The 18972-nt window shown below is 38.2% G+C and overlaps 2 protein-coding genes and 2 long non-coding RNA genes across 5 annotated transcripts; all 4 read left to right on the forward strand.

Moving 5' to 3' along the window:
- The first annotated feature begins 971 nt into the window (after positions 1 to 971).
- On the forward strand, positions 972 to 3062 carry LOC116406061. Of its 2 annotated transcripts, none has more exons than XR_004219127.1 (3): positions 972 to 1442; positions 1529 to 1579; positions 2931 to 3062. It is a non-coding gene; the product is annotated as an uncharacterized LOC116406061 (long non-coding RNA). The 2 variants fall into 2 exon arrangements; XR_004219126.1 differs by lacking the exon at positions 2931 to 3062 and adding an exon at positions 2407 to 2467.
- A 42-nt stretch (positions 3063 to 3104) lies between these two features.
- Positions 3105 to 6252, forward strand: LOC116406054. Its single transcript, XM_031889775.1, has 5 exons — positions 3105 to 3179; positions 3281 to 4145; positions 4401 to 4693; positions 4783 to 5068; positions 5438 to 6252. The coding sequence occupies exons 1-5, from the start codon at positions 3105 to 3107 to the stop codon at positions 6250 to 6252; spliced, it is 2334 nt and encodes a 777-aa protein (XP_031745635.1).
- An 877-nt stretch (positions 6253 to 7129) lies between these two features.
- Positions 7130 to 7507, forward strand: LOC116406055. Its single transcript, XM_031889776.1, has one exon. The coding sequence runs from the start codon at positions 7130 to 7132 to the stop codon at positions 7505 to 7507; it is 378 nt and encodes a 125-aa protein (XP_031745636.1).
- A 469-nt stretch (positions 7508 to 7976) lies between these two features.
- Positions 7977 to 8227, forward strand: LOC116406062. The gene is made up of 2 exons (XR_004219128.1): positions 7977 to 8091; positions 8178 to 8227. It is a non-coding gene; the product is annotated as an uncharacterized LOC116406062 (long non-coding RNA).
- The last annotated feature ends 10745 nt before the right edge of the window (positions 8228 to 18972 follow it).

Below are 18972 nucleotides of genomic sequence, written 5' to 3' on the forward strand. Positions count from 1 at the left end.
TTCGAAATGCGTAAACACATTCTCTGTTCGAAAACGAGTAAACACGTTCACCGTCCTTCTGTCGCATTCCACTTTCGCTAAACCTCTATTCGTTTCCAAATCCTTCATGGTTACTCATTCATTTTCTTCCATTTCTAAAGGTAATAATTTTCCTTTTTTCCTTTGTGATTAAAATTTGTAATTTGTAATTTAAAATTGGAATGCAAAATTAAAGAAGAGGAAATATGCCTTAGAGAATGGAAGAAAGGTTTTGCATTTTAGGCTTGAAAATGGGGGATACAAGTTATTATAATTGTAATATATAATATTTTGAACAAGGCTACCAAGCGTGCGAATATGATTCATTGGTTAGTTTAGGGATTGGAAAGAGAAGGATTGTGGAGTTTGTGATAATATTTTGGTACACTGGAGCTGGAAACATGGAATATTAAAAAACACATACTGTTATACACAATATTATAATAATACGAATCACTAGCTTTTCTTCTTCGTTTTCTTTTTCTTCTCCTGGAATTTTTGTTATGGTATTGTATTGAGTTTTGTGTTTTAGATTGTGAAGTATGGGGTAGCTAAACTCTTAATTCTAGGGATAGATGTAGACAAAGTTTATGAATTATTCTTTGTAATGCATCTGATTATTCGCTCTTAATCTTTTCATGTTTTTATGTGAATAACGTTCATAATATCTTAATCACAGATTAATTGTTGATTGGCCATGAACCTTAATCTTTGCATGACTAGATTGGTTATGAACTTGGAAAGAGATAATTAAGGATCCTTGAGGATGTTGTTGAAAGAAGTGGACCTAAAAACTTTTGTTTGTTAATAAAAAGAAAAATGAACAGAGATTCATCTTCGTGAGGGGTCTTGATGTTTAATTTAATTTAAATTGTGTAATGCCCCAAAGGTATGTATATATATATTTTGTTTTTAATTTTATATATATATATATATATTTATACTTAATTTAAATAAAAAGAAAAGAAAAAGAAATTTACCTCTCTCTCTCGCGCGCACACAACCCCTCTCTCATTTTTCTTTTCTTCTCCTTCCGGTACCCTAGCAGCCGCCCACCCATTTTCCCTATTCTTCTTCCCGTCCTGCCGCAGCCAACCGCAGTCAGCCGCCCCATCCGTTCGCACAGCAACTGCCGTCGGCCATCTCCATCTTCTCTTTTCCTCTCCGTTCCGTCCAAACCCAGCCGGACGTCGCTGCAACCGTCGGCCGCCATCTCTGTTCGCGAAGCAAGGCCGCCGCGTGAACCTGTAACCGCCGGCTGTCTCCCCTCTCCTTTCTCCTCTGTTTTCAGCCCAGCCGCCGCCGATTTCTTCTCCTCCGTCGTCTGCACTGCCGCGCGACTCTCCGGCCATCTGTATACGGTCTTTCCGCCGCACGTCATCTCTTCGCAAAGCCACTGCTCGATTTCTTTCGCGAAGATTTGGGTAAGTTGCAAAAAGATTCACATTGGGTTGAATTTAAATGACTGATGCGTTGAAGGGAATTATTGAGAAATTGTCTTAATGTTTAGGTTCGTTCTTCATAGACTTCAACGTGGTTAAGGAGCTTAACAAATTTGAAGGTAAGGGATTTTCTACTGGACTCACTTATGATTGTGAATTGCATGTCTAAATGATTATCTTTGACTGAGTAAAGATGTTGAGATGATACTTATGTTTATACACGTATGGGTGTAGATTCGGTGCTGAATGTACACTGTGGATTGACTGAAAATATATATACATATGCATAGGAATTGAAGTAGACTTAATGTGGAATGCATATTGTGATTGTCATGGAATATATATATATGTGTGTGGATGTGGACAGGACGAAAATTGTAGATTATGCTTGTATGAGATGCAGATGCGATCTTGTGATTGTCGTTTAGATTGGGTGTCGTTACGCTAAAGTATGACTGTGTGCTGGTGATCTGAGGGGTGTATTGACTGTATAGTTTGATTGACTGATGTATTAGTATGTTATTGACAGACATATGACCTAAGTGAGATAAGTTGACTGTTAGGACGTTGAGAGAAAGAACTCTATGTTTTGAAGTATCTGAAGGATGGGTTGAATGGAATGAGGGGATAGATTGTTAGGTTGTATTGGGATGATTACCTTGTAGGTGTCCCACGGGATCACCAATTTATTTTGCACCTTCGGGAGCATTTGACTGATATGTGTTCTGCAGAACACTTGACTGATATGTACGTCCCTCGGGGCGTCAGACTGATATGTACGTCCTTCGGGGCGTTAGACTGAAATGTGTATCCTACGGGATCACAAGACTGCGACTGTACAGGGTGTCCCAATAGAACTTTAACAATTTATTTTCCCCTGACGAGACCAGTAGAGGGTCTCTTACTGAGTATTGTTATACTCACCCTTCTTATGTTTAATTTTCAGGCAAAGGAAATAAAGGTGGCAAACCGGCGAGGGGCAGGAAGGAAGCGTGATTGCCATAGGAATGTGTTATTTTGCTTCCGCTTATGATTTCTTTTAAGGTTTAAGATGTACTAAAACTTAGTTTACAAACTTTTATTTGTAAATAGTGTTATTTTAAGTTTTCTTGAATATTTGAAAATCAGGCCTGACATGTTTTTTTTTTAAATTGACTTACGTTTCGATTTGTATCAATCAAAGTCTTATTTGTTAAAAATTAACGACCGACTTACTTAGAAAAGTTGGGTCGTTACAGTTGGTATCAGAGCCTAAGTTTTAGGTTCTGTAGACTGACTTACGATGTAAGTCTATGTTTTTGTGTTCCTATGGCAAACGCGACCCTTCGTCTCTCGTCAGGTATGCTTTATGCTTATATGTATGGTTTATTTGCATGACCTTGCCTAAATTAAACTAGATTGCATGACGATAAAGACTTGCTTATGTTTATGATTAAGATTTTGTTAAAGAGTGTTGTTGGTGGATAATAGGAATTATGCCGCCAAGGGAAGAAGTACGTAGAGGAGGTCGTAGAGGCCGAGGTAGAGGAGCAGGAGGCCGAGGTAGAGGAGTAGGTCGTAATCAGCCTACTGAGGGTCAAGCTGAACAGCGAATTCCTGCTGCACCCCGTGACTCACGTCGAGTTTGATGCACTGTCTGCTCACATGGAGCAGAGGTTTACAGAACTTATGACAGCCATAGCTCAAAACCAGCAGGCACCTGCAGTCCCACCTGCACCTGTAGTTCCCCTGCACCAGCAGCCCCTCCTGCACAAGAATTACCTAACCAACTTTCTGCTGAGGCGAAACATTTGAGGGACTTTCGGAAGTATGACCCTCAGACGTTTGATGGGTCACTGGAGGATCCTACTAAAGCTGAAATGTGGTTGTCCTCTGTGGAAACCATATTTAATTACATGAGATGTCCTGAGGAGCACAGAGTTCAGTGTGCTGCTTTTCTACTGAGGGACAGAGGCATTATCTGGTGGAGGACTACAATGCGCATGCTAGGTGGAGATGTGAGGCAGATTACCTGGGATCAGTTTAAGGACTGCTTCTATACCAAGTTTTTCTCGGCTAACCTTAGAGACGCCAAAAGCCAGGAATTCTTGGAGTTGAAGCAAGGATATATGACAGTCGAGGAGTACGACCAGGAGTTTGATATGCTGTCACGTTTTGCCCCTGAGCTTGTTAGTAATGAGCAGGCTAGAGCTGATAGGTTCGTCAAGGGATTGAGAGATGAAATTAGGGGTTTTGTGCGAGCACTAAAGCCCACTACCCAAGCTGAAGCACTGCGTCTGGCAGTGGATATGAGTATTGGGAAGGATGAAAGACAGCCAAGGAGCTTTAATAAGGGATCGTCGTCGGGTCAAAAGAGAAAAGTAGAGCAGAGAACTGTAGGAGTTCCTCAGAGGAACATGAGACCAGGTGATTCTTTTCGCAGTTTCCAGCAGAGTTCTGGCGGTGCAGGAGACACTACTCAAGAGAGGCCAGTATGTGATACGTGTGGGAAACGCCACCTGGGTCGTTGTTTGATGGGAACGAGAGTCTGTTATAAGTGCAAGCAAGAGGGACACATGGCTGATAGGTGTCCCTTGAGATCTACTGGGGCTGGATCGAGCAGTCAGGGAGAGAGACCTCCACAGCGGGGTACAATCTTTGCCACTAATAGATCAGAGGCAGAGAAGGCCGGCACAGTAGTGACAGGTACATTACCAGTATTGGGCATTTTGCCTTGACCTTGTTTGACTCGGGATCTTCTCATTCATTTATTTCATCGCTTTTTGTGACGCATGCATGCTTAGAGTGGAACCCTTAGACTATGTTTTGTCAGTGTCTACACCGTCTGGAGAAATTATGTTGTCTAAGGAAAAGATTAAAGCATGTGAAATTGAATAGCTGGTCGTGTGCTGGACGTAACCTTGTTGGTATTAGATATGCGTGACTTTGATGTAATTTTAGGTATGGATTGGCTAGCTACTAATCATGCTAGTATTGATTGTTCTCGTAAGGAAGTTGTGTTTAGTCCCCCTACTGCATCTAGCTTTAAATTCAAGGGAGTAGGAACAGTAGTACTGCCTAAAGTAATCTCAGCTATGAAAGCTAGTAAACTACTCAGCCAGGGTACTTGGAGTATTTTGGCAAGTGTGGTGGATACTAGGGAAGGTGAGACTTCTTTAACTTCAGAACCTGTGGTAAGAGAATACCCAGATGTATTTCCAAAAGATCTTCCAGGACTACCGCCACATAGAGAGGTTGATTTTGCATTGAGTTGGAGCCAAACACTACTCCTATTTCTAGAGCCCCTTATAGGATGGCTCCTGCTGAGTTGAAAGAACTGAAGGTACAGTTACAGGAATTGCTTGACAAAGGCTTTATTCGACCTAGTGTGTCACCTTGGGGTGCACCAGTATTGTTTGTGAAGAAGAAGGATGGGTCGATGCGTCTTTGCATTGACTATAGAGAGTTGAATAAAGTAACAGTCAAGAACAGGTATCCTTTACCCAGAATCGATGATTTGTTCGATCAGTTACAGGGAGCCACGGTGTTCTCTAAGATTGACTTACGGTCAGGTTATCACCAGTTGAGGATTAGAGACCGTGATATTCCTAAGACTGCTTTCGTTCGAGGTATGGACATTATGAATTCATAGTGATGTCTTTTGGTTTGACTAATGCACCTGCTGTATTTATGGATTTGATGAACAGGGTGTTTAAGGATTTCTTGGACACTTTTGTGATAGTCTTCATTGATGATATTTGGTTTATTCCAAGACTGAAGCGAACATGAGGAACATTACATAAGGTGTTAGAGACTCTTCGAGCAATAAACTGTATGCTAAGTTCTCGAAGTGCGAATTTTGGTTGAAGCAGGTGGCTTTTCTTGGTCATGTGGTTTCCAGTGAGGGAGTTTCAGTAGACCCTGCAAAGATAGAAGCGGTTACCAGTTGGTCTCGACCCTCTACAGTTGTGAGGTTCGTAGTTTTCTGGGTTTAGCAGGGTACTACCGGAGGTTTGTGGAGGATTTTTCACGTTTGGCTACTCCTTTGACTCAGTTGACAAGGAAGGGAACTCCGTTTGTTTGGAGTCCAGCTTGTGAGGATAGTTTTCAGAACCTTAAGCAAAGGTTAGTTACTGCACCGGTCCTTACTGTACCAGATGGATCTGGAAGTTTTGTGATTTACAGTGATGCTTCCAAGAAAGGACTGGGTTGTGTTTTGATGCAGAAAGGTAAGGTGGTTGCTTATGCCTCTCGTCAGTTGAAGAGTCACGAGCAGAACTACCCCACACATGATTTGGAGTTGGCAGCAGTGGTTTTTGCATTGAAGATATGGAGACATTACTTGTACGGTGAAAAGATACAAATCTTTACTGACCATAAGAGCCTAAAGTACTTCTTCACTCAGAAGGAGTTGAATATGAGACAGCGAAGGTGGCTCGAGTTGGTAAAAGATTATGACTGTGAGATATTATACCATCCTGGTAAGGCGAATGTGGTGGCTGATGCTCTTAGTAGAAAAGTATCACATTCGGCAGCACTCATTACTAGACAGGTACCATTGCATCGAGACTTGGAGAGAGCTGAGATTGCAGTGTCTGTGGGGAGAGTCACCTCACAGCTAGCTCAATTAACGGTGCAACCGACTCTGAGGCACAAGATTGTTGATGCTCAGAGTAATGATCCTTATTTGATGGAGAGACGTCGCCTTGTTGAAACAGGGCAGACTGATGAGTTCTCCATATCCTCTGATGGTGGGTTGATGAGAGACGTTTATGTGTGCCAGCGAACAGTACAGTTAAGATTGACTTACTAGATGAAGCCCATAATTCCCCATTTTCCATGCATCCTGGTAGCACGAAAATGTATCAGGATCTAAAACGATTTTATTGGTGGCGGAATATGAAAAGGAAGTGGCGAATTTGTTAGTAAGTGTCTAGTATGTCAGCAAGTTAAGGCACCTAGACAGAAACCAGCAGGTTTATTACAACCTTAAGTGTGCCAGAGTGGAAGTGGGAGAATGTGTCGATGGATTTTATTTCAGGGCTGCCTAAGACCCTGAAGGGTTTCACAGTGATTCTGGTTGTCATAGACAGGCTTACGAAATCGGCACATTTTGTACCAGGAAAATCCACTTATACTGCTAGTAAGTGGGCAGAGTTGTATTTAACTGAGATTGTGAGACTGCATGGAGTGCCTGTATCGATTGTTTCTGATAGGGATGCACGGTTTACTTCCAAGTTTTGGAAGGGACTTCAGACTGCTATGGGTACGAGATTGGATTTCAGTACAGCCTTTCATCCACAGACTGATGGTCAAACTGAACGTTTGAACCAAGTTTTAGAGGATATGCTACGAGCTTGTGTTATAGAGTTTCCAGGTAGTTGGGACTCTCATCTACATTTGATGGAGTTTGCTTATAACAACAGTTTCCAGGCTACCATCGGTATGGCACCATTTGAGGCTTTGTATGGCAAATGTTGTAGAACCCCTGTTTGTTGGAGTGAGGTTGGTGAACATAGATTGATGGGACCTGAATTAGTTCGGTCTACTAATGAGGCTATTCAAAAGATTAGAGCACGTATGCAAACAGCGCAGAGTAGACAGAAGAGTTATGCGATGTACGGCGAAAAGACCTTAAGTTCGATGTGGGAGAAAAGGTATTCTTGAAGGTAGCACCTATGAAGGGTGTTATGCGTTTTGAGAAGAAAGGAAAGTTAAGTCCTCGTTTTGTTGGACCATTTGAGATCTTAGAGAGGGTTGGTGTTGTGGCGTATCGCTTGGCATTACCACCATCTCTCTCTGCAGTTCATAATGTTTTCCATGTTTCGATGTTGAGGAAGTATGTGGCCGATACGTCTCATGTAGTGGACTATGAACCCTTGGAGATTGATGAGCATTTGAGCTATGTAGAACAACCTGTGGAGATTCTGGCTAGAGAGGTAAAGATGCTTCGTAATAGAAGCATTCCATTAGTAAAGGTTTTGTGGCGGAATCATCGAATTGAAGAGGCGACATGGGAGCGAGAGGAAGAAATGAGGACTCGTTATCCAGAGTTATTTCAGGATTAGAACTTTCGAGGACGAAAGTTTCTTAAGGAGGGAAGAATGTAATGCCCCAAAGGTATGTATATATATATTTTGTTTTTAATTTTATATATATATATATATTTTTATACTTAATTTAAATAAAAAGAAAAGAAAAAGAAATTTACCTCTCTCTCTCGCGCGCACACAACCCCTCTCTCATTTTTCTTTTCTTCTCCTTCCGGTACCCTAGCAGCCGCCCACCCATTTTCCCTATTCTTCTTCCCGTCCTGCCGCAGCCAACCAGTCAGCCGCCCCATCCGTTCGCACAGCAACTGCCGTCGGCCATCTCCATCTTCTCTTTTCCTCTCCGTTCCGTCCAAACCCAGCCGGACGTCGCTGCAACCGTCGGCCGCCATCTCTGTTCGCGAAGCAAGGCCGCCGCGTGAACCTGTAACCGCCGGCTGTCTCCCCTCTCCTTTCTCCTCTGTTTTCAGCCCAGCCGCCGCCGATTTCTCTCCTCCGTCGTCTGCACTGCCGCGCGACTCTCCGGCCATCTGTATACGGTCTTTCCGCCGCACGTCATCTCTTCGCAAAGCCACTGCTCGATTTCTTTCGCGAAGATTTGGGTAAGTTGCAAAAAGATTCACATTGGGTTGAATTTAAATGACTGATGCGTTGAAGGGAATTATTGAGAAATTGTCTTAATGTTTAGGTTCGTTCTTCATAGACTTCAACGTGGTTAAGGAGCTTAACAAATTTGAATGGTAAGGGATTTTCTACTGGACTCACTTATGATTGTGAATTGCATGTCTAAATGAATTATCTTTGACTGAGTAAAGATGTTGAGATGATACTTATGTTTATACACGTATGGGTGTAGATTCGGTGCTGAATGTACACTGTGGATTGACTGAAAATATATATACATATGCATAGGAATTGAAGTAGACTTAATGTGGAATGCATATTGTGATTGTCATGGAATATATAATATGTGTGTGGAAAGGACGAAAATTGTAGATTATGCTTGTATGAGATGCAGATGCGATCTTGTGATTGTCGTTTAGATTGGGTGTCGTTACGCTAAAGTAATGACTGTGTGCTGGTGATCTGAGGGGTGTATTGACTGTATAGTTTGATTGACTGATGTATTAGTATGTTATTGACAGACATATGACCTAAGTGAGATAAGTTGACTGTTAGGACGTTGAGAGAAAGAACTCTATGATGTTTTGAAGTATCCTGAAGGATGGGTTGAATGGAATGAGGATAGATTGTTTAGGTTGTATTGGGATGATTACCTTGTAGGTGTCGACGGGATCACCAATTTATTTTGCACCTTCGGGAGCATTTGACTGATATGTGTTCTGCAGAACACTTGACTGATATGTACGTCCCTCGGGCGTCAGACTGATATGTACGTCCTTCGGGGCGTTAGACTGAAATGTGTATCCTACGGGATCACAAGACTGCGACTGTACAGGGTGTCCCAATAGAACTTTAACAATTTATTTTCCCCTGACGAGACAGTAGAGGGTCTTCTTACTGAGTATTGTTATACTCACCCTTCTTATGTTTAATTTTCAGGCAAAGGAAATAAAGGTGGCAAACCGGCGAGGGGCAGGAGGAAGCGTGATTGCCATAGGGAATGTGTTATTTTGCTTCCGCTTTATGATTTCTTTTAAGGTTTAAGATGTACTAAAACTTAGTTTACAAACTTTTATTTGTAAATAGTGTTGTTGTTAAGTTTTCTTGAATATTTGAAAATCAGGCCTGACATGTTTTGTTTTTAAATTGACTTATGTTTCGATTTGTATCAATCAAAGTTTAATTTGTTAAAAATTAACGACCTCGACTTACTTAGAAATGTTGGGTCGTTACAAATTGTGTATGAATTTTTAATTACGAGAATTTTAATATGTTGCAAGAGCACTATAACCAAGGTATAGAGTGAGGGAGATAAGGTTTATATGTCTTAGAGAATGGAAAGATGGAATTTGTGCTAAAATCATTAGTGTTCCAAATACAATTATGAATTAGGTATAGTTGCATTCCCCTTCTGGATTGCATAGCACATAAATATACTCTCATGGATTGCATAGCACATAAATATACTGTAAAAAACAATAACATAAAACACAAACTTGATTTAGTTTCATTCACACTTGTACACCAACATGTTTCAAGTAATGATCATATATTAAAAATCATTTTCAAATTTGGTAATATAAAATGGAAGAAGTGAGACCTTGAGGTTTTGACCACCAATACTATCTAACTGATGAGTTTATGATTTTTGTTTCTACTGTGTTCTTTCCTTAAGCTTTAACTTGTTTTAGGGGCAAGATGGTGAAGGTCTAGTCCACAACCTTTCCCAAGAATTTAATGATGTTTGGGTTGACCCAATTATTGTTATTGGACACCGTTTTATGGTAATTGGTTGTTATGGTTTTTAAGTGTGTTTTGATATCTTGTGTTAAAAAATAATTGCAAAAAGTCGAAAAGTTTGTTAAAGATTAGGTGTTTTTAAGTTTGTCATTCCACTTTAATTCTCACCAGTACTTGCTGAATGGAAGCCTCTTGTCTAAGACAATTCGAGTGGAATAACTCTCGTGACTACCACAACATTTGGGAACTCACCAAATGTAAGACTATTCCTTTATCCTAGCATTTGATCTCTCTCTATAATTTGGTTTGCTATCGTAAGTTTGATTAAAATAAATGCTGATAATTCAACTCCAATGTTCTTATTTTCTTAACTCCCATTCAGTCAGTTAGAATCAAAACTCATTTATTTATCTTGTCTCCATAATTTGGATTCAAAGATTCATCACAATAATCTTCTCAACAACATTCTTGAAAAGGTATTGAATTTTCAACTGTGTGACCTTTATACACAAATTTCTTCAAAGAAATTTACATTCTTTAGAGTTTAGAGCTTTGAATTCTAGTACAACTTAAAAGCTTTTGATACTTGTTAGACTTTTTTGCTTGGTGCGGATAAAACCTTATTTACATTCTTTCTTTCCTGCATGTTCTCTTTTGATATTTGTTAGACTTTTTTGCTTGTTGTCCTTAGTGTTTTCCTCTTTAGCTGAAATTTCTCTATCTTGAAAAAAATAGAGCTTTAAAATTCAACTTTAACTTTATTTGATACTATCTTAGTCCATACTTATTTTGGTATTTCTTTCATTTCTCACAAACACATCTAAGAGGTTGCCTTCACAATATGGCCAAATTAACAATATGGCAACCTTTTTCATTGCAAAACATATTAGAGGTTGGTTACTTAGTTAGCCTTATTGGGTAAATAATTGACATTTAGGTACTTTTTAGTTTGTATATTTATAGATGCCAAATCGATATGTGAATTTTAATTGTTGCTTATTTGAAACATTGCAACCATTTGATAAAATGTTGCTATGTGAATCCATCTTAACTTGATATATTATTTTATTTTGGTTTAGGTTGTGGAATCCAAGTTTGTATTTGAAGTCAAATTCATCCAAGATCATTGAGTTTCAAAGCTTCTTTAATTAAGATTTTGTTTCTTGAACTAGAATTGTAGTCTTGTGATTTTTGGAATAGCATAGTTGGATTGGTTTTGTAATTTTGGGATTATCATATTAGGTTGGGGTTGACTGAAGTAGTGTTTTGTATATGACAATATCGAACAAACATGTAAAGTTTTCGAAATGTTCATACATATATGATTAAATGTTAATATATGTTAAAGTTTTGGAATTGTACTCGTGCATATTTATGAGATTGTTGGCCACACTACAGGAATTATAGAGACAATACAGGAAAAAAATATAAATAAATTATAATTTAGAAAAAAAATGAAACAAGCTTGACGTTTTTTAAATGTCATAAACAAATACATTCTTGACGGTTTTTCAATGTCATTAACAAGTAAATTCTTGACGTTTTTTAAACGTCATAAACAATTGTGTTCTTGACCGTTTTTAAATGTCATAAATTACATTCTTGATAGTTTTTAAATGTCATGAATACTCATTCACTTGACGATTTTTAACTGTCATGAATATTTGTATACTTGACGTTTATAAACTGTTAAGAATCGCTATTCTTGACGTTTTATTAACCGTCAAGAACTTTGACTTTCTTGACGCTGGCTTCAATGACGGTTTTAAAACCGTCAAGAATAGTGATTCTTGACAGTTTAAAAACGTCAAGAGAGTCTGTTTTTGTAGTAGTGAATGATAAGCTTATTGAGTCGGCGATCTAGCCACTCTCACTCGTACAAATCAAAGGACAATCTCTCGCGAACAAGAGTTCATAATACACTCAAGATTAAGACTAAGTTATATAGGTCATCCTAGTGAAATAGAAACCTAACTAGTTAATGTAGTAACACCAAGTGGTTACTATTTCACGGTCTGGTCTATTGCAATCTCATTGCATAGGATACCTTCACTCGCATGTCAACTACATGAGCACATTGGATCATTGTATTTGTATCAAATACAAAGTGAGTCGTATTCATAATGTTACCAGGATAAAGGTACCCAGTCTTATCCCTATACTATAGACCCTTTAAGCTAATCTCGAACATTGATCCATGTATGTCTCTACATACTATTCAATACTTATTAAACAGTTTAGGATGTTAGTTTATTGGATTTGAGTTATTAAGACAAAACTAATAATATAATCAATAACAATTATTACAATAAGAACACTTTATTAACAATGGTCAATGGATTATATTTACAATCTACGAGTTTTAGGACATAAATTCCAACAAACTCCCACTTGGACTAAAACTCTAGTCTCTTTGGGATGTTCATAATAAAGTAATCCTCTAACATTGAAAATGGTAAAATGTACAAGTGTATTACATAAAATGTGTATATACAAATACAATAAACTAGGGCATCCTCATACCCATTACACATCTGCCACTTTTCCTAGATTACCTAATGTACATAACTCGCAGATCTAGACTTTCTAGAAGACCCTCGAACACTTTAGCCATGAGAGTCTTTGTAAATGGATTAGTAATATGCCCCACTATTATCACAATATAAAGTGATGGGGCATGTTCATGTTTGGAACAACTTCCAAATTATGCAAGAACTTCCTCAGCAAAATTTTGCTGCTTCACAAGTAACAATATACTCAACTTTCATAATAGAGTGTGTAATGACGCGTGGCTCAGGCTGCTTGATCATGCCAGGACATGCTTCTTGCATGTCCCAAGCCTAAATAACCTCTTTCGCTCAAAACACACGCTCATCTCACCTTGTCATCCTGGCAATCAACCCACCCTTGGCCTTGCCTAGAAATATGATTTTTCTACCAGAAACTTAACTCGACTTTGAAGCTTAAATCAATAAGATTCCTTCTACAAACTTACTTAGAATGTCTTCACTAGCTTACCACAAAGTGTCACTAACAAATTCCAAAATACTCTACATTGTTCAAGTTTTTTTTTTTTTTTTTTCTGAAAATGACCTTTGAGTCTTTCTTCACTTCAATGCCTTTCTTCCTGGTAGCCTTTCTCCTGATACTACACTCAATTTAGGAGATTTTCGAAGTAGAGTTACCCAATTAACACAAGTTGCTTGTTAACATAATTCGTCCAAAGTTGTACATATAGTGATCCTTGCATGCTCTTTGGTTGACACTTTTATTCTCACCTCTTACGCCCATACTTGGCACTTTCCACCTCATGCAAGACACTTATTTGGCAAAACTTAGGTATCTTGTATGTTGTCCACTTGTACTCTACCGCACATCTTACCTCATATTGCTTAAGTCATCCTTGGATGCATATCCCTTTTTCTATGAGGGTTCTTTAGTAAATTCTTACTGCCAAGAATGCCTAAGACTTTTTTTTCTCGCCTAATCTCCCAAACATCCCTCAATGCCTTCAACAAACCATGCCATCTTGACTAGCATTTGGTTGAATTGCCCCATTGGCCGCATGGCCTATGTCCACATAGCCCACCTCTTTGTTGCATGACATTCCTTATCCACGTTCTAACTTCTTTAGAGTTTCTTGACATTTCCTAGATGCTTAGCTTCCTTGCCTAGCGCATACCCTTGGTCATATAGCCTTGTCTTATAGAGGTTGTCTTGACACCTTTCGGCCATACCACATCTCAACCTTTGGCCACCCAACATGTCTCTTTAGAGGTTCGCTTGACACTTTTGGCCGCCTAGAGTATGCAACATGCCCTAGACAACACTTAGCCAATTTTCGAACACCCTTTATGCCTTTCTTTGTTACGATGACACTTTTCTTTTGTCATCTTAAAAATATTAACACATCTTTCATAACACTTCAACTAAACTATCCAATCTTAAACCATCTTTCTCCTAACATCAACCCCTAATGTCCTATTGAGTTCTTTAGATGAATTAAGGATTATTAGGTATCGGGGTTTACACGCGAGATGTAAGTCTTCCTCCTTGGAATTACGTATAGTAGTGTGCGGGGGAGAGGAATGTGATGCAGGTCTTCCTCCTCAACCCTAAGGAATTCTTCTTCGCTAACAATGCCCTTTTGATCGGGTAAGGGCTTGTTCGGTCAGGTCGTGAGGTGAAGGATGTTGTTATAATGATGGGGGATTTGGTGGTGAGAGGATAATAGACATGCGAGAAGACTTGGGTAAGATTGATGACAGGGAGTTTCAATTTTTGGATGAGGACTGGAATTGAAGGATTTGGATTTTGGAGGAGGCGATGAGAGAGTTAGGGGTCGGATTGCAAGAGGTTTAGGGTCGATGGCCACGTCTAGCTTTCGTCTTTTTTCCTTTTTATACGAGTTAGACGCGTCATCGTGGACCTTTCTCCTCTTTAGCAGTGGTGGCAACGGAGAAGCCTCTTCTTCTTCTCTGCCATTCCATTCTTCTCCCTTAACTTTATTAAAGGTTTTGAGGTGTCTCTCTTCTTCTTTTATTTTGATGGAGTGTTATGGTTTGGTTGAGATTCGCCTGAGAACATGCATAAGGGGTGATTGCAGAAAAGCTAAAAGCTTAGGAACCGTGTTGAGGAAGGGCAGATCATTAATTGTATGTTACGCCTTCCTCTGACGTGGTGGCAGCAACGTTGAGAATAGATTTAGGGATTCCCGACGTATCATTAATTGCGTGGGAATATGTTTAGGGATTTCTGACGTTTAACAAATCAGGTCAAGAATAGGGTGCTATTCCCGACGTTTTCGTTGTGCGTCAGGAGTTCTCTGTCTTTTTTAACTCCATTCTTTATATATAAATGAAACATAAAGAGAAAAAAATGAGAGAGGGAGAGGGAGACCGAGAGGAAGATTAAGAAGAAGAGGGCATTGTCATCTCCATTGCCGTCCCGTGTCCTGTCGTCGCCGCCATCGGTAAGTGGTTTAGTTTAGTTATTGTTTTGTTTTAGTTAATTAGTTTTAGTATTTAGATTTCAAATTTGTTTTAGGTGTTAGATTTTAGATTTCAAATTATTTTTTAGTATTTAGATTTAATTTCAAGTGTTGTTAGAATTTTGAATTAGTTGTAGGTTTTAGAAATTTGAATTTGAAGTGTTGAAGTTGAGGTTGAAGTGTTGAAGTTGAGTTTGAATTTAAAGTTTTCAATTTGAATTTAGGAATTAATTGAAGTTATTTTTTTAAAAAAAATAGAGGATCTCCCGACGCATGGTTCCTAGACATCTCTCGATGCTATATTGACAACATCTTCGACGTTCATACAACGTCAGAAGATGTCTAGAAACTCTCGACGCACAACATTGTGCATCGGGAGTTCCTCTCCCGATACATTTTTCCTGACTTGTGTTCCAACGTATATTAGTATGTCAGAAAAGCCTTTTCTGATGCTTTTTATATATCTCCCAATGATTTTATGCATCGAGAGAGCCCTCATTTCTTGTAGTGTTAGACAAAGAGCTTCAATGTGGTAGAGGGGAAAGGCATGACACCTTTAGGTGCTTTCATCAAAGGGAGGATTGAGGTTCTGATTATGGCGCTAAGGTTAACTGCCATCTTCTTCTTAATGCAATAAATCATCATTGTGCACTCTAGTGGGATGGTGTTGTTGTCAACCAGGCAGGCGTTTTGTTTTCAAGTCTTAGTTCTTAATCCTTAACAACCTTTAGTATTGATGCTCTACCCCAACCCTCATCTAAAACGATAACTAACACAATGGTTTGGAAGTTTTTGTGAAACATCATCTATACTTTTTCTTTAATGGTCGATGAAAAAAAAGTCAGGAAAATGGTATTTCTGACCATTTTAAGTGTTACCAAAATATCACATTTGGTGTAGTATGGTATTGTTTTGAATATTTTTGTAAAATAGTGGATCAAGAAGTTTTACTAAGATAAAGTTTCATGTTGGACAAGAGGATAGTGGATGGGAATTAAGTTGAATGGTCCATTTTTTTTTAAATCCTTTAAGGTTTTATGAAAACCTTTCACAATACCTTTTCATAATCATTTTGTAAAAATAATATCAAATCATTTAAATATACCGAAAAATTATTTCATTTCGAATAAACCTTTCTTTATGCTTAAAAAATCATTTCATTTTGTCAAGGATCCCGAATCATTCTCTACGCTTGGTGTCATTACCTCGCGTTTAGACTACTGTATCAACAGCATCTGAGAACATACAAATTCGTCTTTGTTGCTCATACCGCTAAGCTTTATACGCTCATTTCAATGCATAAGTCAGCTTCTTATTACCATGTAGTTCGTACACTCCATAGTTGCCTTCACTCTTTATGTGCAACAAAAGTTAGCATCATCTCAAAGAAACATAATATTGAAATCATAGTCATCAAATCAAGCTTTAACATTATCAATAATGCTTGAACACATAACTTTTCATAGAAATCTTTCTGAAACATTCTCATCTGAATTCTTCTTTCAAATCAGTAAAGAGAAATCGTAATAAAGTTTCTTAACATAAATTCTTTTGACTGAAAAGCACTCACCAAAATTTACTAAAGAAGTCCTTCTCACAACCATCTTTTCGCGAGGCTAAACCAACAACACTTTAACATTTCAACAAAACTCTCGTCATCCCCTCCTTAGTTACCTAAATTCTCCTATTTTATAGATCCCTTATACTAACTTAGTCATGCAAATCCTTAATATTTAACCTAGTCATGCTCAAATCCTTAATCTTACATGTTAACCCATGTCAAATCAGATTTGACATTTTCTTTACAAACCTTGCTCCCCGCCTAACCCAAACCGTGAATAAATTCAACCACTTAACATTTCTCGTGAATAACCTTATCGCTTGATTATATTTTTATTATAAGAAACGTTCCACGTGAACTAACCAACTTTTACTCGCATAAAACTCTTATCACGAACTTAAACTCCAAGGCTTCCTCGTAGACTTCTTCTCCACGAAACACTTGGTTCTTCTCGCGAAGACCACCCAAAACTCCTAGTCTAACACTCAAAACTTTCATTTCCTAACTTACGCAAAGACTTTTTCGCTTCTTATCGCACAACTTCTTTCGCGAACTACCCACTTATCGCAAAAAAGTATACTTAACCGTAAAAGATCTTATCACTTAATCTTTCCATGGATTTATTTGAACACCAACTTCTTAATTCTTAGCCGAATTTTATTCGAATTAGAAATGGGTCGCACAACTTCCTTCGCGAACTACCCACTGAATCGCAATAACGTATACTTAACCATAAATTTTTTTATCGCTTAATCCTTTTCGTGGATTTATTTATGCCAAATTCTTAATACCTAGCCAAATTTTACTTCATTACTCAAATTAGAAATGGGTCTCAAATTTAGAGCCTATCGCTTCTTTAAGATACATGATCTTACCGATTCAGAGAAATTAACCACAAGCGTTATTAGTTTTGATGATCTGGCATTGGATTGGTACCAAGCACAAGAAGAGTTGGAAGTTTTTAAGAATTGGGCTGACCTGAAAGAACGAATGCTTGTACAGTTTCGATCAATTCGAGAAGGAACTTTGGTTGGAAGATTTTTCTCAATCAAACAGAAAATGATTGTAGAAGAATACCGCAACCGATTTGATCGATATTTAGCTCTGGTAGCATTTCTTCAAACGGTAGTGTTAGAGGAGACTTTGATGATTGGGCTTAGCCCATGAATAAAAATGGAAGTGGAAACCGTGGAACCGATTGGGTTGGCCGAGATGATGAAATTTGCGTTGAAGATTGAGAATAAGGAACTAGTGAGAAAAGAGTGTGGGTTGAGCAGAGCATTTCATGTAAAACTGCAACTCACCCTATCTATTGTGGAAAACAACAATATAATGATGACTAAGGAAGAAACCAGTAATGGAAAGTCTGCTGATGAGAGTTATCACCCTGAAGGGAGTTACTGATAGAACTAAGACATGCACAACAGAAAAAGAATCGAAATTCTACCCTAATTGGGCTTAATTAACGAGACTAAACCAAAAAATAAGGTTTTTAGAATACTTACATTTGAAGTTGCGTTTTATTCGAACAACCACTAAGTTTGACTTAGTACTTCTAGACTCATAATCGAGTTGTGGGACTCGTTGGATGAAAGAACCGGACGAAAGAAATAGATGAAAAAAAATGGGCGTGGTAAATTTTCTTTTTTTTTTCTTTAAGTAAATAAGAAAAAGAAATTCCATTTGGTATGAAAGCCCAAATTCAATAGCCAACCCATCAAATGAGTTAAAAGGCCCCATTTATAAGGATTTTTCATTCAAAATTGTATGTCCATGCAATACTAAAGTCCAACAACTCAAAGTCCACTTTCTCTATCAAGGACTTGATAAAAAAAGAGAATATGAGTTAATAGGAAAATGAAAGGGAATTCCTTGGAAAGTTGGTTTGTGTGTCATTAAAAGTCAAGGTGGAAAACAAAGTACAACATATGGCTAAATGTGAGAGTAGGCGTGCAAGTATAATAAATACCTACCAAGATGTTTATTAATAACATGTGTTTGATACATAATTACAACACTTTGACCAAACAACCAATGCTTAACTATTTTCAAAACGTCTGGTCATCTCGCTGCAAATCCTTCAACCTTCTTCTCTACTTGGCCTAAACACCTCATCTTGGAAGATGAATTTTTGAAAGAATGTCTAAAAGACTAAGGTTTTATGAAATCCTTTTCGCAATACCTTTTCATAAACATCATTTCGCATAAACAACATCAAATAATTTTATCTCGCATAAACCTTTCTTTATCCTTAACATACTCATTGAACAATTTCACATAAACACACATTAGTTAACATTCATTTCTTTCACCAAGGATTTTGAATCGTTCTCTACACTTTGATGTAGAACATCTCCCTTCTTGATGTTTCTTGAGTTTTATCCTAGAGGAGGGGTTTGAATTACCATTTTTATAGTTTAGGATTAGTTATTTGAATTACCAATTTTGTATCTTGAGTTAGTTATAACTAACTCAACTCCAAGTTGAACTAACTCAACCCCAAGTTAGTTTAACAACTCTTATAATCTCCAGCCTATAAAAAAGCTTCTCATTTTCATTAATAAGACA

Source organism: Cucumis sativus, unplaced genomic scaffold, assembly GCF_000004075.3.
Source record: "Cucumis sativus cultivar 9930 unplaced genomic scaffold, Cucumber_9930_V3 scaffold61, whole genome shotgun sequence".
In the NCBI taxonomy this organism is placed as follows: domain Eukaryota; kingdom Viridiplantae; phylum Streptophyta; class Magnoliopsida; order Cucurbitales; family Cucurbitaceae; genus Cucumis; species Cucumis sativus.